Genomic DNA, 24202 nt, shown 5'->3' on the forward strand with positions numbered 1-24202 from the left:
CTTTTTCCTTTTTTAAAACTAGTAATTATTTTAGTTTACTTGTTTATTTTAATCTAGCACACCCTGATCTTTAGTCCAGGACCTCCTGTAACCCCATGAACTTTCTATGCAGCTAGTGGGGAGCAGCATGTTCCCTAGGGATGACCTGTTTGTGGCAGTGGTGCTAACTGATGGTGTCTAGTTGCTCACCCAGCCTGTCAGTGTGGAACTCTACTGTCCTCTAATAAACTGTTAAGATTATGACAGTGTGGCTGCGGTCAGGATCAGTGTTGATGCAAACTTAATGGCAGTTTAGAAATCCATCTTGTAATTTAAATTTGAAGCCCTTTATATCACGCTAAAAATGCATATTCTGCTTCTTGGAAGCCTTCTTAGTTTCTCTTCAGCTTTATTTCTTTTGCTTAGTTTTCATGCCCGTACTTTGAATGGAGGCAGCACTGCGGGGGGAGCAATTTCTCTTTTCCTCACCTCTCATTTGCTTTCAGCTTTCTGCCCTGGAAATGGACCAGTCCCAGAGTTTGAGCTGGTGCCAGAGAATTGATTCAGATATTAATTTGAGCGTTACTTCGAACCTCCCACCGCAGTACAGTGACGTTACCCGTTTTGTGAGAAAGCGCGAAGAACTAAAACGTGTTAAATATGTAACGTTGCAGTTCGTGCTACTCCTAGGTCTTTCCTGCTGTCACAGAGGTTGTTGCCTCACAACAACCTTTTCACAAGTTATATATGATAGAGGGACGACTTCAGTCTTAGGGGTTCTTTTCTTCAAGTTTCCTCACCCACCCGAGTCTCCGCTGCCCGGGGACGGGCTGAGCACACTCCCCACAGCCGCAGTCCCCGCCCGCCGCCCTCAGCCCGGCTCAGCGCGCAGCCGCAGTGCGGCCCCAGCGCACACGGCCGGAAGTGCGGCCTCTGCTTCCGTGCCGAGGGCCGGCGCCGGCGGAGGCGGGAACGCTCGAGTGGGGCCGAGCCGCCATGGACAGGTGAGTAGCGGCGGCGCGGCCGAGGGCTCCGGGCTGTTCTCCGCAGCACCGGCACCCGGCGGGTTGAGGGTGGCGGAGCCCGCCGCCCTGTCGGGCAGCCGGGGCCGTGAGGGCGGCTGAGGCCTCCCCTCGGCGAACGCCGTCTCCTCCGCTGCCTCTTCCCGGGCCGTGCGCAGGACGAGGCCGCCCCGGTGGCGGTGAGCTGACCTCGTCCCTAGCAGCGGCACTGCTCGGGCTGGTGGGGCGGGGCGGAACGCGGTGATGCTACAACCGTTCACTGAGGATTCCCGACGGCTCCTCACTGGGGTTTGCATCTCCGTGGTAGCTTTTTTTCTTGGAAAACTCCCGTTCCTGGGATGCTAAGTAATACTAGATGCCATCCAGAAGAACCTGGGCAGGCTAAAGAGGTGGACCCGTGAGAATCTCATAAAGTACAGCAGAATAGTATTACGTTGTGTTTATCTAAGATTTAGATTATAGTGTTGTTTTTTTTCCTTGCATGTTTTTTTCCTCTGTTCAGCTTGGGGAAAAGAAGACTGAGAGGGGATCTGATTAATGTTTATAAATGCATAAAGGGGGGTGGAGGTGGGAGGCGTGTGGATGAGGCCAGGTTCTTCTCAGTGGTGCATAACGATAGGACAAGGAGCAATGCCCAAAAATGTGAACATAGGAAGTTCCATACTAATGTGCAGAAGAACTTCTTTATAGTGAAAGTGACGGATTGCTGGAACAGGCTGCCCAGAGAGACTGCGGAGTCTCTTTTGAATATCTCTGTGGAGATATTCAGGACCCAGCTGGACGCCTACTTGTGCAACCTATTGTAGGATATTTGCTTTATCAGAGGGATTGGACTCCATGATCTCTTGAGGTCGCTTCCAACCCCTGTGGTTCTGTGATTCTTCTGATTTTCTCTTTCTCCAGCACAATAAACACTGCATAAAATTCCTCTGTCAGTTGGTTGGGTTTGTTTGTAATGGTTGCTGATGAATAGTTTAGACATTTAGACCTGTGATTCAGGTATCACTACTTAAGAATGTTATATATTAAGAATCTTTTTGACTGGGATTTTAAGTCACTGCTATGAAGTTACTAGTATTTGAAAGAAAGGATTAGCTAGAGAGAGTAACATTGTAATGTTGCATGTTCTGCTTGGATGCCTTTGCTTACTCTGTGTCTGTGTTTCTGTTTTCTAGAAACAGTTTTGGAGATGTGCTGTCACCCCACAATACAGAAATGGCCAAGCCTGGCCGGAAACAAAGCTCTCAGAAAAGAGTTTCCAGTATCCTTCTTCTGCAGAGGCTTTTTATCTTCTGTTCAATTGTTGCTTGCTGTATTCATGATGTCCTTGTATTTCTGCTTTTTTCAGCAGCACAGCGCATTACTTGGCCTTTACAGGAAAACTTAGGAATAAGCCAAGAGGTGCATTGACTTGCTTTGTCACAGAATAGTATTTCTTCTGAATGGAAATTCTCTTTCCCCTCCTTTTTCCCTCTGTTGTTTTCATAAATCACAAACCACATCAATGCTGCTGTAGCTATATCTTGGAATGGATTGTTCACTGGACTTCAGGGAAAGTAAGAGATTATCAAAATGACTGTGTAGTCAATTCTTGACTATATCTAGATTGATTTTTCTCAGCTGTGGACCATTCTGATGGGAGAGATGTTGTGTTGCGCTCATTCTTTCTGTAGTGTGATGTTTTTCGTGGGCTTATGAAGTCAGGTTGATGACAGCCTAGAGAACTATGTGAGCCATAGCTAACTCCATCCCTGGGTTTTCATCTCTGTTAAAATAATATGTTTTTGTTTTTGTGATCTTTTGTGTATGTTTTGTGTCAGCAAGGTGTATTTATTCAGGGCACCATAGCTTCCCACACGTAATGACAGCAAGAGAAATGCTTGTACGTAAGATTAGATTTCCACAGAACTTCTTCTCCCTAGTTACATACATTAAGAAGAAACATTTCATAAACTGGCGCCTAATATAATGGTCGTTTTCTGATTATGATAGTAAAGGCATCCAGTACATAAGCTCATAAGCTCATCCTTCCATTTTAGTTTGGTGGCATTTTTTTTGCCATTGTTTTTTGGGGGGGAGTTTCTTGCAACCAGAATATTGGCCCTGATCATATTGTTCGGTATCGCAGTGTACCTGGAGGCTGATATAAAGTGGGGCACTTGAAACTTTTACGCCAACATTTCCTTGGTAAGCCATGCCTAGAGTGCTGGACTCTGTTGGCTTTTAGTTAATGTCATCAGCGTCATGGAATGGAGAGAAAATGCCTTTGTTAATGCATTCAGTCTTAGATTTAATTGTTATGGTTTATGCTGGATGTAGCAGGACCTCATGGAACAAAGTATTCTCTTTGATCCAAGCAATTATGGGGACTGGGACATCCCATATCTGTCATGCTGATGTTTCTGAACCCTATTTTGGTGTGTCCCTTCCGGCCATCCAGCTTTTAACCTTTTGCTGAAACACTTCATGATGTGATTCAGGATGATTGAATGGGACTTTCTACTTTAGTCTGGAAGATGTCATTCTTATTAACTTGAGTCCCACTAAAATGGTCTTCCTTTCCAAGCTGTCATAGTCATTTTGGGTAGAGCTAAAGAGTGTTTCTTAACTTATTAATCAATCAGTTCTTACATCCCTGGATGACAGTATTGGAAGTATGACACCCAGAGGCCAGATGATTCCCCGAACTCCCAGTTCGTTGTTTCGCCAGCCATGTAAGACTTATTTTGTTTTTTTATTATATAGTTAAAAGGAATTATATGCTTATAAACAGACTGCTTCAGCTCTGGGGCCTCCAGCACAAGGAGGATGTGGAGCTATTGGTGTACATCCACAGGAGGCCACAATTCTAAACTAAAAGAGGGAGATTTGGAATTGACATTAAAAGAAATTCTTTACTCAGTGGGTGGTGAGGCTCTGGGATCGGTTGCCCAGGGAAGTCTGGATACTCCATCCCTGGAGACGTTCAAGGCCAGGTTGGATGGGGCCTGGGGCAGCCTAATCTAGTAGATGGCAGCCCTGCCTACAGCAGGGAGTTGGAAAACTGTGTGGTCTTTATGGTCTCTTCCAACCAAACTATTCTGTGATTCCCAATGGAACTGAAATGACAGTAGGTGCACTTTGTCTTTGGGTTTACATGTGCTCTGCTTGGAAGGTTAGTGTTTGAGAATGCTTCAAACTTAGTCGTGCTTATATAGCCCTAGCATAACTAGATGTGTAGACTATTAAGTTCCATAATTCATAATTAACCTCATTACTTCAAAATACTCAGGTCTAAGACTCGTATTTGTTTTCTAATTGGCATTTGTGGTTTTCAAGTTTTCTGATGGAAAGAAAATAGTGACGGACAGAAGCAAATTATTTCTCTGTCTAGTCAGTTTGTCTGTTGCATGACTGAGTAGGATTTCATAAAGACTTCAGTCTCCATCACCAGATTGCTTTCAAGAGTTCCTTGATAGAGCATAGTGGTCTCAAAGACTGTTTTCAAAGAAGGCTTTCTGTCTTCCAGTTACTGCACTATCTCGAAGCTCTCTGAAGCACACAGACACATCTACCATCCTGGGAGCAGCAGGGAGATCTCCTCTGATCCTGCAGACTTCTGGACTGCTCGGCAATCAGTCAATGGTAAGGCAGTTAGAGCACGTTTTTCCCTTTAGCCCCGGTGAAACTTCAAGTAAGCTACAAGTTTACTATGTCTCTGTGTAGTTTATGCCACGGACAAACTGCAGGTGGAGCAAGTTTACTGTTATTACTACTTCTTTTGCAGTTTGCTACTACTGTTGTTTCTTGCTCTTCAATATCTTTATCTCTTCAATATCTTTATTGATGACCTAGATGAGGGTATTGAGTGCACCCTCAGGAAATTTGCAGATGACACCAAGTTGGCAGAAGTGTTGATCTGCCTGGGGGTAGCAAGGCCCTACAGAGGGATCTGGACAGGCTGGATCTCTGGGCTGAAGACAGTGGGATGGGGTTCAACAAGACTGAGTGCCAGGTCCTGCACTTTGGCCGCAACAACCCCAAACAACGCTACAGGCTTGGGGCAGAGTGGCTGGAAGGTTGTGTGGAGGAAACGGACCTGAGGGTATTGGTCGATGCTGGGCTGAGCATGAGCCAGCAGTGTGTCCAGGTGGCCAAGAAGGCCAATGGCATCCTGGCTTGTATCAGAAATAGTGTTGCTAGCAGGAGCAAGGAAGTCAATGTCCCTCTGTACTCAGCCCTGGTGAGGCTTCACCTCGAGTACTGTGTCCAGTTTTGGGCCCCTCACTGCAAGAAAGGCATTGAGGGCCTGGAGCGTGTTCAGAGGAGGGCGACGAAGCTGGTGAGGGATCTGGAGCACAGGCCTTATGAGGAGCGGCTGAGGAAGCTGGGATTGTTCAGTCTGGAGAAGAGGAGGCTCAGGAGAGACCTTATCACTCTCTACAACTACCTGAAGGGAGGTTGTAGTGAGCTGGGGGTCAGCCTCTTCTCTTGTGTAACTCATGATAGGACGAGGGGGAATGGGCTCAAGCTTCATGCGCCAGGGAAGATTTAGGCTGGACATGAGGAAATACTACTTTTGTGAAAGAGTGGTCAGGCGCTGGAATGGGCTGCCCAGGGAGGTGGTTGAGTCACCATCCCTGGAGGTGTTCAAGAAACGTTTAGATATAGCGTTGAGAGACATGGTTTAGTGGGGTTATTGGTGGTAGGTGGATGGTTGGACTGGATGATCTTGTAGGTCTTTTCCAACCATGGTGGTTCTGTGATTCTACTGTGGTGTTCTTTGAGGTGATACAGTGAGGAATGAAGAGAGTTTTAAGACCTTTTTAAATACACCGTATATGTTGTTAGTCCTTAAAGCATCAGCTTGTGACTGCAAAAATCTTGACTTCGCTTGTTTACTGATTCTTCAGAGATGATTGTTCTGTCAGCAAATTGAACTTCGAGAATTTTTCTTATTTTAATGCTCTTCAGTATTAGGTTTTATTCGCATGTTAATGTTTGAACTTCAAAGAGCAAGCTTTTCTGATTACTTTTCAGATGACTTCAATTATCTTCTACAGTAACATCTTTGGTAAAACAATGATTAGAAAAGTCGTCAGTAGATAAGTCTAAAGTGTTTTATCTGTTTATTTTTAAATTGACTCAAAACAATGTGTTTTTCTATATGTGAGTTTTAATTCATTCTACCATTTGGTTGTTTCTATAGCTTGTTGCAGCCCATTTCTTTGAGTTGTAAGGCTCTGGATCCTATTGACTCTTGATCAGCATCAATAAAGTTCTTAGCAGTAGAACTCTTCCTCTGATTCAGAGCCTCTTGATATTCTGTAAATAGCATTTTGTGAGTGGAGTTCATTTTAGGTTAGCATTTAGTGCTCTGACTGGAATCCGGTGTAGCTTAGCAGGAGGAATTTTGGGACTAGACTAAAGCTTTCACAGGAGGTTGATGGAAAAAGGACTTATAATTATGTCTTGCGGAAATGCACTTGCTGGTAGATTACAGCACTTGTCAGACTCTTCTGTATTTTCCACAGGGAGCTGATATAATTTTTCTGGAACAGAGTTTCTTGTTATATTACTCAATGGTCTGAACATTTCAGAGTGCTGTAGCATACTTGCGGTTAGACTTGCTGATCTTTAAGATCTTTTCCCACCTGAGCAATTCTGTGATTCTGTTCTGGCTGGATAGAGGACAAATTGGCAGAGAGAAATCAGACAGGCGAAACACTATGGTAGAAACTGGGGCACAAGGGGAAGAGCAACACATATATGCCCACAGTTTTTGGATGTCCTTAAGGGACTTACAGCAATGTTGTCTGGTTCCCTGTTCTTTGTGGTCTAGATGGGGGCATTTTAATGGCCAGGAAAAATAATCGACCATTGTCATATCTCTGGGTCTTGGTACGGCATTAATTGCTGCTGAGAAAACCATTCCTGTCATGAAAACATATGTAGGAAGCTGTCCTGTTTGTGCAGTGTATGTGTAGTCTGCCTTCTCTTTTGGCCATTTTGCTGCCTTCTGTCAGATAGGCTTCCCTTAAAATACTCCCAAGAAAGTACGGCTTTGCCTTGTTTCCCACTTTAATATTCTTGCATTTTCTCTTTAAAGATGTATTGCTTCATTCAGTCAATGTTTTGAGCAATTCACCAGGAAGACTGAGAGACTGAAATAAATGGTTCTGATTCAAATTTTATCTATTTTGTTTAATGATTTGCAGCTGCTTTACGGCTTAGTCAACAAAATTCCAAGTTAATAAAATGTTTAACATAATAGTCTATGAAAGGATGGAGTTACGTATTTGTTTTAAGGTGAAGATGGTACATAGGAATTTAAAAAGGCAAGGTCTGATTAGATTAGTGTGTATACTAGTTATTTCCTGAAAAAAGAAAAGAGAATTTCCTTTTTTCCAGATTAAAACTTTAATCTTTTGAGAGCAGTTTGTTAAAGTATAGTTGTACCTTATTTAAAGACAGTTATTTCGCTGTTTATTTTTAGAGATGCTCTGTTTGTACCATTCATATAGAATGAAAAAAACTTGGAGCTAACCTTGTAGCAGTCTGAGTTTGCTGTTGATTTTCTTTATATTTTTATGCTTTTAGTTGGATGAAAGTAACTGGACAGCAATGCTCTCACCTCAGCAGACAGGAATGTTTACAAATCTAGACATGACAGAAGATGTCACCATGAGCGCTGTACTGTTGCGTGAGGATGATCCTGGGGAAGCTGGTGAGATGAGCTGAGGTTTTCGTTGCAATTGAACCCATATATATGTTCTTGTTTTCCTGTATCTTCTCGCTCAGATATTTCTGTGCCAGAAACAGTCTAGTTTAAAGAGTTCAGAAAGTTAACTTTTCCAGTTATTGGAGCTTTGCCAGTTTGTTTTCTGTGGAACCTGATGACACAAATGAGGGGCTGTGGTGATGTAATGCACAAATTGAATGAGCTTTATAGAGAGATACAAACAAGTTTGTCTTTAAAACTCGGAAGACAGATTTACAGCAAATGTTTAATAATTCTTTTACTTACCTCATAGCTTCTATGTATCTTATTATCTTAGCTGGTAAATTCTTCTGACTTTATGTGGCATAAACAGTTCATATCATCGTTATCTTTGCTAACATTTCTTATTGATGAGATACCTTGGCATCAGAATGATTTTTTTTTTCCTAGTGTTGGGATTTTTAACCATGTCATGTCTTATATGGCTTTCTTCTTCTTCTGTGTCTTCTAGCTACTATGAGCATGTACTCAGATTTTCTGCATTCCTTCCTGAAACATACGTCAACTACCATTTTCGATCTTGTGGATGAGTATGAAAGTATATGTAATAATCAGGTAAACAGTTTGCTTGGATGGTTTTTTTCTTATTATTTATTTTAATTTACCGTCCCTTCTGTAAGTTATATTGCTGCTTTTCTGTGCCTGAGAAAGTCACAGTGCTTAGCATAGATACTTTAGATCTTTCAGCTGGTTGCAGTCTTAGGAGCCATGAACACTGTCATTGAAGAGCGTCTCTCTTTGCTCATGCACTACTTTGGCACAGGAAAGCCTATTGTGCAGCTTACTAAATGCTAGAAATATCATCTGTCTGCCATTCCACTGCAAGCGTCAAGCATGAGCAGATCTATAGATTTTTTTTGTCAGCGATAGTGAGCTGATTTAAAAAGTACTTATTTCTCCAGCTATAAATAAATAAAATCATTTCACTGTGGTGGTTTAAGAGCTTTCCGCTGCATTCCCAACAAACTGGCGGTAGAGCTCTCAACATCAAATTTAAGAAGTCTGTTTTTTTTTTTTAAATAATCGACCGTTGGTTGGTTCATTATCAGTGGGGATTGAAAAAATGAAAATGATGGGTAGTATTGGCTATGCATGTGCTTGTTTACTTCAGGTGAATATACTGGGGAAGATAGTTTACAGAGCAACTCCTGGACAGCAGAAGTTTTCAAAAACCGCCAGTGTCTTGTGGCTTCTCAAGCAGGAGATGGTAACGTGGAGACTGTTGTCCTCGCTTTATAGGTAATTTCTTTGACAAGCCCGTTGCTTCTTCACGCTGCGCTAACCTCCTTAGATGTATTGCACATAGCATAACAAGTACAGAGTAAAGGAATTAAATAACCTATTTTTTATTTGTTTACGGAACTAACTGCTGAGAGTGATGCCTGTCTATTATCTATTTATGGAAGCTGAAAGTTGTTAACAGTCCTGTTGCTACTTTCTTAACTTCTAGTATTTTTATAGAACGCTTGAAAAGGTGTTTTTAAGCACTTTTGCTTATATTATGCATTCTCCTGAATTGTTTCAGCTTTATTTCAGTCTCTGAGGTTTTACACTTTTATTTCTAGAGACAGAATACAGTCTGCACTGGAAGATGAATCCGCGTTTGAAATCACAGTAAGTTTGAGGGAGAAAAATACTATTACTGTTTTTAAGGGGTATGCATTAAAGCTAAATTCTTGCATTTCATTTTTCTTATAATCCCAATATTGCAGCCACTCAAAATTCAAAGGTAAAATAAAGTAAACAAAGAAGAGATTGATTTAATTACTATCAAGATAAATTTAATTACTATCAAGATAAACACTAAATTATTCTACATATTGTGAAAAGTGAATTTAACACTAGATTCAATTCCAAATTGAAAATTCTAGTTTAAACATTTGTATTAAGTGTATTTTGTTTTATTTCGTTAAGTATTCCTCATGCCCTTGGAAAATCCACCGGAAATAACTATATATTTATTTTTAAAAGTTACATCCATAGTGACAGTGTTCCCTAGGGCAGAGATAATTTTGCTTTGCCTAGAAGAGCACGTGGTCTCAAGCTGTCTGGTGCTTTGCAATCCTGATTCCAATTTATCTCAAGAGAAAAATCAAATTTTTGGAGTGTTCTTGTTTCAGCTGTAGTCGTCTTGTCTATGTCAATACAGCGCTTCCAGCCTTTGCTGCCAGAATATGCTTAGGAAGACAAAACAATAAGTAAAGTGACTCTGCCTTTGTGAAATTTATGATTGTAGTTGCTTTTTTCTCAATCATGAAATAGCTTCCTCTATGAGTCCCATTGCTAAGTTGTCAGTTCTTTTAAATTAAATTCTGCTGTGCCAAAAAATGTCTCTTCCTATCTGTCTTGTTTAGAAAAACGCTTCTGCTTTTGTTGTAAGAAGGCTAACTTAATGCAGGAGAGCAGAACGAAGGATCAGGGTTTTGGGATGCGTGTTTTGTTTTGTTTTCCACTTGTTCACGTTTAGTGTTCATATGAACTCTGGGAAAATGTCTGGGCTTTTTGACATGTAATGAACTGGAATTGTATTAAGATGAGAGCGGTCAGTGGAATTGGTGGACCTACTGTGTAAAACCTTTCTGTGGCCATGCATTTGAATGATATTATCGGCCTCGCTTCTACAGATTTTAGTGTGACAGAAAGTAGATCATGCACATAAAACAAATGCGTGGTGTCATCTGTTTCTGAAAAGGGACAGGGGAGGGGAGCATGCTGAACTTATCGCAGATTTGTAAGTTAATGTGTGTTCAGTTTGGTATTCATGATTTTGTGGTAAGTTTTCTTTTCCGTGAAGTAATGATAAACTTTTTCTTAAATAGGTTTTAAATGCCAGTGAAAAGATGAATGTAGACAACTTGTTTCAGAAAGATGCGCTTGTTCGACAAAGCCAGGTATGACAACATTTTTATGGTGAGAATGGGAATAGATGAGTAAACACTTAAATGTTTATGACACTAATGTTATATCAGCTTTAAAAAATAAGAGCTCTGTGCATTTTATTAAGCTGTTTCTAGTAGTTATCTATATTCATCTAAGCATGTTATTTTCTGTATGTGCACAAATATTGCTCTTTGATTTCTAAAGATCAGAAATATTTCAGGCTAGGCCGGAGAGCATGGAAGGCTGAGAACTGTTCTAATTTGGGTCATCTGAAACTGTTGTTGCTGATTAAGGAACTATTAAATAGCACAGTAGTAACTGCAGCATCTAGTGAGATATATATCAAGTGCCAAAACAACCTTCAAGCTGGGTACTTAAAATGAAAGTGAATTTGTCCTAGGATATGTACACCTTGGATTACTGTGGAGATAACAAGTAGATTCAGAGATGAGAGAAAGACAGAATGTTATTTATTGTGTGTTTGTTCTAAAAAAGCTATTAAATTTCATTCCAGTTGGTGGTAGATTGGCTAGAGAGCATTGCCAAGGATGAAATTGGGGACTTCTCTGATAATATTGAGTTCTATGCAAAATCTGTATATTGGTGAGTTTGGACTTTCTTTGATTGTATCCGTGCTTCCTTCAAGTGTAAGATTCACAGATCTAGGCACAGAATCAGTCCGGAGTCACCTAAAAAGTTGGTCCGTTCATTCATTTTTCCTTAAATTCTTAGATGTAAGAAGTGAGCTTCTCCTCAGCTCAGGTATGTCTTCTCAAAAGTCGGGTACTACTTTTGGGAGGAGAGGATGACAGGGAAGCTGTCAAAACAATTAAATTTAGTTTTACAAGGATGGCAGTTTATTTTTTCATAAAAAGACACAGTAAGGGATGGTCACCTGCTGATCAGCCTGGATAAAACTCTTCTCATGCGTTTCTCTTCTGTGCTCAGTTCTTTGTCTGGCTTAAACTTTTGCCTCTTGAAGTTCATGTCATTACTTTTTGTCACTGATCCTTCACCAGAAGTCATTGTTGTCATCTTTATTATCAGTGAAGGATTTTAAGGCAGGAAAGAGCAAGGCCTTCTTTTGATTCTAGTTCCTATTATAAGCATTGTTTTAAAGCCAGGTGAATACAGGCTTCTGGAATCGTGTTCATCCTAAGTTGAATTTCTGTCCAAGACTGACAATGCTGAATGCTACTGGGAATTTTTATTCACACAGAAATTGATTAATAGTTCAAATACATTGAAATAATGGATGGTTTTGAAAGAAATGGAAGCCATGTGAATTGATTCTAGTGTTGTACTTCTAATAAATTTTTACATTTTCTCAACGATAACACAGTTTATTGATACACAAACCAAACCAAGTATGTCTTTCCTGTAACCCTCTTCCACTTAGCCAGAAATACTTTTTCATTTTCATGCCTTATTAAAATGTTTGCTAGAAATCCTTTCTTTCTCTCAAAAACATTTCACTGCTCCCAGGGAGAATACCCTACATATCCTGAAGCAGCGACAGTTAAGTACGTACATTGGAAGTTCTCGAGCTCTGGTAACAGAGTTGGTAAGTGTTATTTAAATATAAGACTTGATTTCAAAATGGGCATCAAAACCATTCAAAATGGTTTACACGGAGCGTATGTGCTGTTTTCTAAAGATTGGTGGAACGAAGTGATTTTGTGCTATCTATAAATTGTTGTACTATCTAAAAATCACAAGGCGTTAAGTTGGAAAATCAGTACAGAAATTGTGAAGCAGTAAGGAGGTAGCTGATGAGAGGATGTTAGTGAGTGCTGAAGTTGGAAGTTGCAGGATGATTAATATAATGATTAAAATTACCAGATTTTGATATATTTGGATTAAATAGAAGCAAGTGCAGCTGCTGTGAAAAGGCTTCTGAGAAGCTGGAGAAGGATGGGCAGTCGGGTAGGTTGATAGGCAGAAGGGGAGAGGATTTTTGAAGGTGAGAAGAGCTGGAAGATGAGAGGTTTGAGGCAAAAACATGGTGATGGAGTAAATAAAGAGACTGCATTGTCTCCCTTTCATAGAAACAGCAACAGAAGAGGAATAAATGAAATGGGAAAGACAGGGAAGTATCATGCTGGATGTTATGTGGGCTGCATAACATGTTGTGTCAATATGAAAATGTGACTCTAAATTTTATAACAGGACAGGAAATCATTGGGCGAGGGAGATACGCATTATGTGAATGGATGGTGCCTTTTTTTCCTTGCAGGATCCAGATGCTCCCATAAGACAGAAACTGCCACTTGATGATTTGGATCGAGAAGATGATGCGAGGTTACTGAAGTATCTCTTCACTCTTATCAGAGCAGGGATGACAGATGAGGTAAACCACAGGAAGTTAAAGAATCATCTCGGTTAACTAGTTTAACTTGTTTAAAATCTTACTATTAAAGCTAATGACAAGCTGTGTAGTAGAACGGCTGTTTAATTCTGGCTTGTAGGGATTTAATTTTCAATCAACTGTCAGTACTGATAGCGATGGACTCCTGAACTAGTGGTGGAAAAAGTCTTGCCTTTAGTTAAGTAACTTCAGGTGTAGAGCAGACGTTATGGAAAAAGTTGTGCGTTCATTTTGGTTGTTTGATAATGTAATTTTTTTTTCCTTTACCGCAGTGATTTTATACAAAATACTGCCAAGCACGTGAGATTTTTTTCAAAGAATTTACTACTTTTATGTCTAATAATTAGTAGATTATCTTACAAACTTCCTTTTAAATTAGTATTTTGGAGTGGAACATGCTTGCAATTGTAACTAGAGAGAGATTATATGTATGCTTTCCTTAGAAGTAGCATTAAATTACGCAACCTTTGCTTGCTCTGCTCCTCTAATGTCCCCGTGGCTATGTGATTTGAATGGAGTTGAGGGAGGGTCATGGTTAGTATGTTACTTTTTGGGTTATTTTTAGCAGTGCACCAGGGGTTTGGAAAGCAGTGTCAATTAGAAAAGTGGGTGAAGAGATGGTTAAGGGATCTAAGCAACAAGATGATCATTCAAGCTTATCAGAAGGACATATAACAGCTGTTTAAGCTAGTAGAGGTGGGACCGTAACGTATTTTTCATACTGCAATAAGTATTGATAAAAACTAAAACATTTAATGAAAAACACAGTGATTACAATTTATTTACTTTGAAATCCTTCCGTTATTTTGAGTTTAAGATTCTTTGTGTGCTTTTTTTTTGCCTGGTACAATCTCTACACAAATTAACGACTTTGATAATGTTAACATTTTTTTCCCTTGAAGTTCATTGCTGAGAAAATCTATTATTTTTCAGGCACAACGCTTATGCAAACGATGTGGTCAGGCCTGGAGAGCTGCAACTTTGGAAGGATGGAAATTGTATCACGATCCCAACATAAATGGAGGTATCTACTTGCATCTGCGTTTGAGACATGTAAAAATAAGCAGAGGTCTCTCTCTTTAGCAAAGAGAAATAGCTCGCTCTTTTAATCTTAAGGGCCTTTCTTGTACCTAAAATATTTTTACTGTGTCTGTTGATCACATATAACAACATGTATGAAATGGATTTAGTAGAAGGTGTAAGTTCACTGAATCCACGTAACGTGGTAAAGTCACTTTCTTTTTGAAAAACAAGCATAATAGCTAGGAAAACAGATGTCTAGGAATTCTGTATAGATCTTCATCATCACCATTCATGTCTCAGTACGTGTTTTCTCAGTATGAGAGGACCTTCTGACATCTAGAATCATAGATTGGTTTGGGTTGAAAGGGTCCTTTCAGATCATTTAGTTCCAACCCCCTTGCTATAGGCAAGGACACCTCCCTCTAGACCAGGTTGCTCGAAGCCCCATCCAGCTTGGCCTTGAATGCCTCCAGGGAAGGGGCACTCACAGCCTCTCTGGGCAACCTGTCCCAGTGTCTCACCACCCTCATAGTAAAGAATTTCTTTCTGATATCTAGTCTAAATCTTCCCTCTTCCAGTTTAAAGCCATTCCAGTTTAAAGTCATAAAGCCATTCCAGTTTAAAGTCATTAAGCCATGTAGCAAACATTTTGTTGCTTATGAACTAAAAAACGTTCTATCTAGCTTTCGAAAGATATAATAGGACTAAAGAGTTCAGTAAAGGTAAGTGGCGGAAAAATACACGCATTTATAGTGTTTGGACACTGCTGGATTTAGCAAAGGATTTATGAACAGTTCTGAGTGCTGGGCACACCTGAGGCTGGAAGACATACTGCTTTACTACTTTTCAAATCCTGATATCCCATTATTTTTATCTGTACAATTCACTGGTGTCTTAGCATTGTTTGGAGTGTCGCCTCCCTAGCCTGCTGTTACGCTGTTGGCTTTCTTCCTGTGATGCACGCTGTCAGGCGGAGGCATGCAGATTGGCAGCACTGAAGCAGTAGCATTTATTAGATGCTTATAGTCCTTAAAATATAAAAATTCCCTAACTTTGTGTTTTCTAAGTGTAAATAGCGTGTCTATGCTGCGGCCAAAACTTTTTTTTTATCAAGGCTAAATTGCAACTAAATGCTTAAATCACTGTCACTTTAAGATGTGCATTTACCAGACTTACCAGAAGAGCTACCCTGCAGTCCAGTCAGTTGATAATCATTGATAAGCATTGGAAAGAGTTTCAAAGGGATTGAAATAGGGTTAATAACAGAAAATAGACTTTTATCTTGTTACTGTTTTCTTTTTTTTAATAGCTTTTATTATTATCCTTTGCACATAGGAAAAGAGATAGAGCCTGTTGAAGGGAATCCATACAGGTGCATTTGGAAAATATGTTGTTGGCGTATGGCTGAGGAGGTAAGGTAATATATATAATGTATATATAATGTATATATAATGTTGATCTTCTTTGAACTCGATAACGTGATTTTAAGTAAACCTACTCTTATGGTTTGCTGCTTATGGGATTTGCAGTTCATGTTTCTAAGAGGACTTCTGAAATAATATATTTTTCTTGTAGTAAGAAATCTGCTTAATCAGCATCAATTTTTAAGACTTTGGAAATGTCATTTTTATTTGGTTGAAAGTGAAGCAGCTGACGCTGGCTTTCGTCTCAACTCAGTTGAACAGGAAAGGAAAAAAAAAAGTGTTTTCCAACTTTTCTTTTTAAATACATGGACCATTTTGCAATGGATTAGTCTCTAATAGAATTTAAACCCATCAGGAAGCGTAGGCGCTTTTTGACTCGCACGTAATTCTTCAACTGTTTATTTTAGGAGCAGTTTAACAGATACGAGAGAGCAATCTATGCAGCGCTCAGTGGAAACCTCAAGCAGGTACGTCAGGCCTCCTAAAGTAAGTGGTGTTCAACAGTTGTCCATTTTCTTTCTTATATGTGATAATTACAATGTCATGAAAGTTTACTTGCTGTTAAATCGGTGGAAATCTCCTGCTTAAGGAGCTTGACGCCTCCTTCCCCTCCCCATCTTGGAATGATGTGTTAGAAGTAAAAATGATTCACAAAATCAAAGGAAGGTTGATAGTGCATTTTTACAGTTTTTTAGTCATTGAAGTTTAAAATCAGCTCTTTTACAGAAGAAGGCATTGTAAAACTATACAGAAGTACAGAGCAGAAAATGTTTTACCTTCTTTTGGCAAAGAGACGTTTAATGAAATTAAATATTTTCAGTAACTTCAGTAATTTTAAAATTGCTACAAGAGAGAAGTGTTTCCTGAAGTGCAGTGTTGTATCTGGAACTTGTCCCAGGGCTTCACTGCTGAAAGAGCCTAGTAAGTTTCAGAGAAGAATTGGACATAAAGTTTTAGCACAAGTCATTGTTCTATGTGTAACAGCATTATCTGGGCTCCCTTGCTCAGTGATCTCTCAAATTGTTTTTTTTTTTCTCAAAATTCCTGTTATCAATTTTAGAGGTACGACGAGAATTTTTATATGTACATTTGTCCATATGTTCTTAGCATATGGATAAAGTGAGACAGTTCAAACACTTCCAAGGTGACACTGCCACAAAGCCCTTCCTTCTATCCTTCACCGTTCATTATTCCACTGCGACTTGTGTAACCATGACATAAACCAGTAAGGGAAGGTGGCCCTGCTGGAAAATGACCCAGCAGAGAAGTGGATGGTTTTCATCTGGATTCGTTTTCTGATCTGCTACACAAGGGTGGGAATGGTGTCACAGTGATGCCACCAGTTAAAGGACGTAAAAGGAGTATTTATTTTGACTACTTTTCATTTCAAACAATCGAGGAACTAGACCACTGTTTTAGTGAAAGGATTTTTGTTTTTATCGTGCATTAGTGAAGGAAAGGTTGCCGGTCGAGATGGTTTCTAGTCTGCTATGACAGCAAAAAATCTGTTCCTAAATTACAGTTGATGTGTTTGGATTCAGGTGGTTCTCCAGCTCTGACGGTTTTTGCTCTGTTCTGTTTTATAAAATCCCTAGCTTCTTCCAGTCTGCGATACCTGGGAGGACACCGTTTGGGCGTACTTCAGGGTCATGGTGGATACTCTTGTGGAGCAGGAAATACGAACATCAGTAGTAACTGCAGAGGAGATGGAAGAGCTCCCTAGAGATTATTTAGAAACCAAGTAAGTTTTAGGTAGCAATTATGTTCCTACACTCAACAAAGGATCCTTTCACAATATTCAAGGTAATGTTTGTGGTTTGTTTTGTTTTGTTTTTTCAACCTTCTCTCTCCTCCTTTAAAGCTGGACTTCAGAAAAAGTTTTTGAAGAACTTCAGGCAACAGACAAAAAGGTATATGTTACTATCAGTTTCTCCTCACTGTTTGCTATTTTTGCTTACACAATAGTTTGTGCTTCTCCACTACTTAATGAAACACATGTACAGTGACTGGTTTTCTGTCCCTGTAATGTGTACTTAATTCAAACGGATTTTTCTGCCACCTTTTAATGACGAAGAAGGAACAGGTTTTGTCTTGTTTCCTATCTGCCAAACTAATTGAATGTGCTAAAGAAACAGTGGGCCACAAATTGCTGTCAGACGTGCAAAGCAGACAATGTAAATCACATTTTTAACACTCTGATAAAATGTGTGAAGATTGATTGCTTGTGGTTTTCTTTGTAGGAGATTTACATATATATTTCAGAACAGGTCTTTCAAAATTGAAAAGGATCTATTTTTTTAGTATACTGTGTTTGTCCTTAACACGGAGTATTTCATTTAAGATGGAATGTATAACTTATATGTTAATTTTTTGTAAAGATTAAATCGAAACTATATTTGGTGGAGTCAAATAATGTTGAAAGGGCTTCCAGATGGAAGCAGCCAGCCAGATGCACTCAGCTGCTATGGCCTTTCTGGTGCTATTCTCACCACGCACCAGTTTCACAGGTGCATTTGGATTGTATTTCATGCATTAGGTTCTCTACAGAAAAAAATGTCTTCAGGTAAGTTCAATAGGCTTTTTCTTTAAGGATTTGTAGAAAATGTTGCAGCTTTTATGACTTTGTAGACTCTATTCTGATACACTGTTATTTATTCTTCAAAGCAAGAAGCCCTTATTCTTGGATCTCTTTTGTGAAAGCATTAACTTTACTGATCTGTATTCTAGCTCTTTCAATTTGTCAATATTCTTGTAATTTGACATGGAGATGGCAGGTGCATTTTCTTTCTTTTTTTATTCAGAATACCCTTTGAAATAAGATAACTTCTTTTTTTCCCTCTAAGAAACCTTTGCTTTATTTATAACTTTGCTTTTTTTTTTTTCTTTTTTTAACATGTTATTCTATAAGATTTTATTCACGGTTTGAACTTTGTTTCCCTCCCTAGAGAGTTATAGAGGAGAACCAAGAACACTACCATGTGATTCAGAAATTCATTATACTGGGAGATGTGGATGGTGAGCGTTTCTCTAAGTGACTTTTAAATGTCAACTGACTGCGTTATTCCTAGTGATCTTTCCAGAAACTTCTGTGTGAATGGATTTTAGAAATGCAGAGTAGGCAAACTCCATCTTAGAATCATAGAATCTTAAAGCAAAGCTGATTCTTTAATCAGGGACTACAGGGAATTTCTGCAGCTTGACCTACAAAATAGTTTTCAAGGAAGTCACGAAATCATGGAAATGATTCAGAATATATGTGAGAATATTGCTGCAACTTTTTCTAAGACGTGACAAAATGCACACAGCAGATATTCAAGCCAAGCAGATAGATATTTCCCAAACTGTTGCCATTCTGTTTTATTGTGCTTTTAAGGCTCACTTGGATTAGTTGAATAGCTGTATAGCTTTGAAATATTTCTTAGGTGTTTTTCCTGGGGTATGACTAATAGGGACATCTGGTTGGTGGCTACAGGTCTGATGGAAGAATTCAACAGATGGCTTTCCAAAGACAGAAGTGTGCTGCCGGGGCACCTCCTTCGTTTCATGACACATCTGATTCTGTTTTTCCGCACTTTGGGCCTGCAAACTAAGGTAAGTGTTAAGTTCTCATAGCAGTGTCCACTCTGTGAATTAGGAATGAATGTATTTAAATATACTTAAACTATGTACAGTAATGGTAAATTACTGCCGGGCTGATGAGGAGCTACCTGCTTGTAGTGTGTTTGTTGATCTTGGATCCTAAAGGCAACATTAAAAAAGAGCATTGGCTTAAAAATGTTTTTTGAGGATGATAGATTTTATTTAGAAGCCCATGTTGGCAAAGGACCCGACTCAAAATTCAAGGCCAGATTTACATATGGCAGTCGAGATAACCTGACCCTGGGAATTGTATTTCTTGGTATTTCTTGGGAGCTCATCAATGCTTTTGCTCGATGCAGTTAGCTCCTTTTGGTACTAGCTAAAACCATTGTGTTTTCTACAAATACGTACCACATATAGCTTACTAGCTACTTAGCCACTTTGTGCTAAATATACCAATGGGCCGCAGAGCTGCAATTACTCTTTTCTGAGGCAATCATAAATAATTAAACCTCTACTTTTCTACTACTTTAAAATTTAGAAGCATACATGTCAACTAAGTTTCTATTTTGGTAAAAGACAAATGTATGTGTTCTCTAGCTGATTTCCAACACAGCTTTCAGTTATTGTGTTGGGTATTTTTAATGTCAATTCATTGCTTCGTTCCCTTGTCAAAATATGTTTTGAAGTTAGCTATCATTTAGCTATATACTTTTTTAGCCAGAATCAAAATTCAATAGACTAGATCTTTAAGCAACCATACAGTACAACTAGTTGTTAGCATGTTTAATGGAGGGAACGAAAAAGGTGCAATTTCCTACATTAATCCAACTGTGGGACGATGAATAATTGATTATTATTACCTCTACAATATTTTGTAAAGTGAATTAGGGTTGGAGTAGGTGAATTTTGTTGGAAGAATACTCAATCAGTTCAGTAGAGCACAGAAGGAAGAAACAGTTGTGCAAGCTGATCTGATGTTCCTTATTTGATGTTTTGAGTACAGTTCATATATATGCTTAGATGAAAATCTCTGATGTACTTTATACGTGCTTTTAGTATTCTTGCTTGTAGAGAAAACAGAGAAATCTTAGGTACTGTTTGCATCAAAGTGCTGAGACAAAAGTAAGGCAAGCTTGTTCTTATTGAATGTTGCAGTGCTTTGCATTACTCAGGGGTGATAATGAGAATTTGACGAAATTCAGTTTGCATGGTTTTAGCATTTTCCAGCTTACAGACTATGACTGAATACAGTAGGTTTATGAACTAATAGCACTGGAGTCAGCAGCAGTAATATACGTTTCCATTAAATGTAAGGCAGGCTGGCACTTTGCTTTATTTTGTGAATTAGAACTGCTTTATTGCAGCACCTGACAACCCAATGGCTTTAGATTTTTTAGCTGTCTGTTAGCTGCAACAAGAGAAAGCCATCTTGTGGGCTGAAGAGGAATTCTAAATACGCTTCAGTGGATGTTTCTTTAATTTTTTTAAAACCTTTGATGAGGGATATCACACTAATTTGTTCTTGCATAAACATAAATCTGCACAGACACAAGATAACTGTATCAAACTACAATGACAGCTCTTCAGTAATCAACGCTTGACTCTTAGCTAAAGCTGTCTCCATTGCTCAGGCTGTCTTTGGCTTTGTTGCTTAGCGTAGGCTATAAAGGATGAGCCAAGTGCTGTGCAGTCTCTCACCATCACCCCCCCATATATAGAAAGTTCAGAATTTTCTGTAAAACAGCAGTGCGTATAGCGCATAGCAATACTCATCTATTCTCCTGACATTGGATTTATTAATAGAAACAATATGGTAAGATGGGAAGATAATAAAAAAAGGGGAAAAAAAGTAACTTTCCAGTTAAATTGAAGGCTGTATTATCCACTTGCTGAAAAATAAAATCTTTGGTACACAAGATCTTTGAATCAGAAGGTGAATTTTTTAATCACGCTCTAAGAGAAAGAGATCTTCCTGCTGAGCCTGTTTCAATGTGTAATAAGCAGATAAGATAAGCAAATAATTCTGTCTGTGTAAAAGTGGTAAAGTGTTTCCTGGTGTTTGGGGGTTGTTTTCTGGTTTTTTTTATTGGTGGTCAGTTTTTTGCTATATGTTGTCACTTAAAATTGAATTTCTGTTTGTTTGCAATAAGGAGGAAGTTTCTGTTGAAGTCCTAAAGACCTACATTCAGGTAAGCTTTCGCATCCATATTTTGTTTTCTCTGACAGTTTAGACATAAAGGAGGAAGAAAAAGAGAGTAAAGGTTACGGAGTGCAAAGAGTTAGTGCTCTCTTAGTAGATACATGGAAGCTTGCCGAGTATACAGCGTTTCCATCAGAAATGCTTACATAAGAGATTATTGACCCTTGTTTAGAAGCTGAGAAGTAAGTGGAGTTTTCTATACGAGGGGAGAAAAAGAAACACTCAGGAATTTGGGTTACACATTATTTAATATTCATAACTTAGATAGGTACATAGAGGAATATAGCTTGGTTTTTTTCAATATTTACTTTCTGTTCTTCAGCGGATGGTATCAGAGAAGCACACAGATTTAATAGCTTTTTATGTCAGCCACCTGCCCCCAGAGCTAGCAGTTGCCCAGTACGCTCTGTTTCTAGAAGACGTTACGGAAAGCGATCAGCGCCACCACTGTCTTGAATTAGCAAAAGAAGCAGGTGAGATATGCTGTATATTATGTTTTCTACCCGCAACCTGGAACGGCAGTTCTATTTCTAAAGTAAGCTAAATATCACTTCTGTTGTGGACCATATCCGAACTGTACCAGAAATTAAACGCTAACTGCCTGTCTTAAATATGTGCTCTGAAGTTTGGCAAACGTATCTGTATGCAGCTCCCCAGCACAGACTGTTTGGCATTTTCTGTTATCTCGGATTTCATTCATCTCAAATACCTGCAATAAATTATGTATCTCAAAAGCCTATAATATAGTGTGGCAGTGAGAGTGTGACCAGCCCAGTAACAATTACTGGTAGTAAGAAGTAAGATCCGCAGCCAGAGTCTGGAATTCGTTCAGTGGCAAGTTTGAATTTCTGATCCCCGTTGTGTAATTCTCTTTTCACCTAGGTCTGGATGTTGCAGCCATAACAAAAACTGTGGTTGAGAACATCCGCAAGAAGGACGCGGGGGATTTCAGTCACCATGACCATATGTTAGACACGGGCACGACGGAGGTGAGTATGCTTTGTTAGGTAGATATTCCAATCTGCAGTCAAGCGTAGCGTCCTTCACCAGATGTGTTCCATATTTCCCTTGAAACAGTGGTGGAAATTGCCTTGAGAGAGCCTGTGAGTGAAACACACTTTTCGTGTTGCCAAGTGAAGAGATTAATTGCATGAATTCTTAACTTCTGTTTCTCTTTGATCTTCTGGGCTTGAGTTGTGTCACTAGTAGCAGGTCCCTGTGAGAGCAGTAAGTGGAGGTGAAGCCTGTGAAATAACTGTGACAAAATAGTTGTAGCTGAGAGTAGAGTATTATGAGGATTAATACTTTGGATCTCAGATGTACCTCATTATATGTTCAAACAATATTCCAGCTACTACATAGTCTGTACTGACTGGCTCCTTGTCATCACCACTGAATGTCAGCTGGATCCAATTCAATGCTTAAGTGACAGTGAGGTACTATTAACAGCTAGTGTTCTATTTCCAGAGTGGTGTTTGGAAAGCCCTGATAGTTTGTAAACCTGTAGGAATTTTTTTGCTGTTTCCTTTAAAGATTTCAACTCTTGCCCTCTCTGAGTTAAATAAGTAGCTTACCCAGTGCAACAGTTGGAAAACTGGTCCCAGGCCGAGTGTAACCCTAAAGTTTATAGCAAGGGTTCCATAAACCATGTTTACACAGTGCATTCATACTAAAGATTTTATGCTTGGTAATCCGTAGAAGTTCCTGAGATCTGATGCTTACCCATGGGTCTGAACATCTTGGAGATATTCAGAAATGGATTTTTGGATGAATCTAGATTGTAGAGATTGTTTCCTAAGCTTTTGATACAAAAGGTGTGAATAAAGTGATTCTTATTAGCATGTTGTAAGACTGTCCAAAGATCTCTGGAAACCTGTGTATTTCTTTGAGCAGATTTATTATATTTAATGCCAGCCGTATGTTTTAACTGTTAGTGACTCTAATAAATACGTTGGCTTTTACAGGCAGATCGGCTGAAAATAGATGTAATTGACTGGCTCGTATTTGATCCTGCACAGAGGGCAGAAGCACTCAAGCAAAGCAATGCTATCATGAGGAAGTTCTTGGGTATTCAACTTCACAAATACTGTAGTCTTTCTAAATGCTGGTTTTGTTCTCTTTGACTCTCGACAGTACGTTCAGTCTGGCTTTGCATCTTGTCTGCTAAAAGGCATGGGTAATAGAGAGAGCATTGTACAATGCCTCTTCCTTATAGTGACTTAACTGTGATACAGTTTGTCAGTTTGTGTAGGGAAAGTATGGAAATTACAAAGCTGCTGATACTCAGCTCACATTCTTATAGCATCCAAGAAGCATGAAGCTGCAAAAGATGTGTTTGTGAAGATTCCTCAAGACTCTATAGCAGAAATATATAACCAATGGGAAGAGCAGGGAATAGAAGCCTCTCTTCCAGCTGAAGATGACAACGCTATAAGAGAACATTTATGTATACGGGCGTATTTGGTGAGTGTCAAATAAACTGTATTCCAAGTTAGTAATATAATAGTGGTAATATAAGTAACGATGGCTTTGCCTTGGTGGTGACATTTTAAGCTTTGCCTGTTTGATTTAACTTCTGATTCCTGGATATGCTGTTCGTGAAAGCTTACAAAGTAGTGAGCTCCTTTCTATACTCAAAGTTAACATTTGGCTTTTGTGCGTTTAATGATGTTCTTATAAATGAGTAAAAAACGTCCAAACATTGTTTCCAATGCAATGCAGGAAGCCCATGAGATCTTCAATAAATGGTTTCAACACATGAACTCAGCTCCACAGAAGCCACCTTTGTTGCCACAAGCAAGTTTCACTGAAAAAGTGGCCCATGAACATAAGGAGAAAAAGTACGAGGTAGGCAAAAGTTCAAGTTATTTACTGTAAACATTTATGTTCTTGCTTAGGAGACGGTCTTAGTGAAGCTAAGAAGTCTGCTCATTCATTTTGCTTAAGAACTTGTCAACGGTTTAC

At 39.2% G+C, this 24202-nt stretch overlaps 1 protein-coding gene across 1 annotated transcript in view; it reads left to right on the forward strand.

Moving 5' to 3' along the window:
* The window catches only part of NUP107 (nucleoporin 107), a 26930-nt gene continuing 3582 nt past the window's right edge, over positions 855-24202 (forward strand). Inside the window, exons 1-25 of the mRNA XM_021385125.1 lie at positions 855-983; positions 2177-2262; positions 3626-3715; positions 4510-4625; positions 7581-7707; positions 8213-8316; positions 8873-9000; positions 9327-9375; positions 10581-10652; positions 11156-11244; positions 12127-12205; positions 12878-12991; positions 13943-14033; positions 15368-15444; positions 15864-15923; positions 17052-17197; positions 17318-17366; positions 18402-18471; positions 18929-19047; positions 21189-21227; positions 21561-21711; positions 22121-22227; positions 23203-23305; positions 23541-23701; positions 23960-24085. Of these exons, the coding sequence (XP_021240800.1) occupies positions 976-983; positions 2177-2262; positions 3626-3715; positions 4510-4625; positions 7581-7707; positions 8213-8316; positions 8873-9000; positions 9327-9375; positions 10581-10652; positions 11156-11244; positions 12127-12205; positions 12878-12991; positions 13943-14033; positions 15368-15444; positions 15864-15923; positions 17052-17197; positions 17318-17366; positions 18402-18471; positions 18929-19047; positions 21189-21227; positions 21561-21711; positions 22121-22227; positions 23203-23305; positions 23541-23701; positions 23960-24085 (2361 nt within the window). The 5' untranslated portion in view covers positions 855-975. The remainder of the gene's footprint in view (positions 984-2176; positions 2263-3625; positions 3716-4509; positions 4626-7580; positions 7708-8212; positions 8317-8872; positions 9001-9326; positions 9376-10580; positions 10653-11155; positions 11245-12126; positions 12206-12877; positions 12992-13942; positions 14034-15367; positions 15445-15863; positions 15924-17051; positions 17198-17317; positions 17367-18401; positions 18472-18928; positions 19048-21188; positions 21228-21560; positions 21712-22120; positions 22228-23202; positions 23306-23540; positions 23702-23959; positions 24086-24202) is intronic.

Source organism: Numida meleagris, chromosome 1 (genome assembly GCF_002078875.1).
Source record: "Numida meleagris isolate 19003 breed g44 Domestic line chromosome 1, NumMel1.0, whole genome shotgun sequence".
NCBI classification, from domain to species: Eukaryota; Metazoa; Chordata; class Aves; order Galliformes; family Numididae; genus Numida; species Numida meleagris.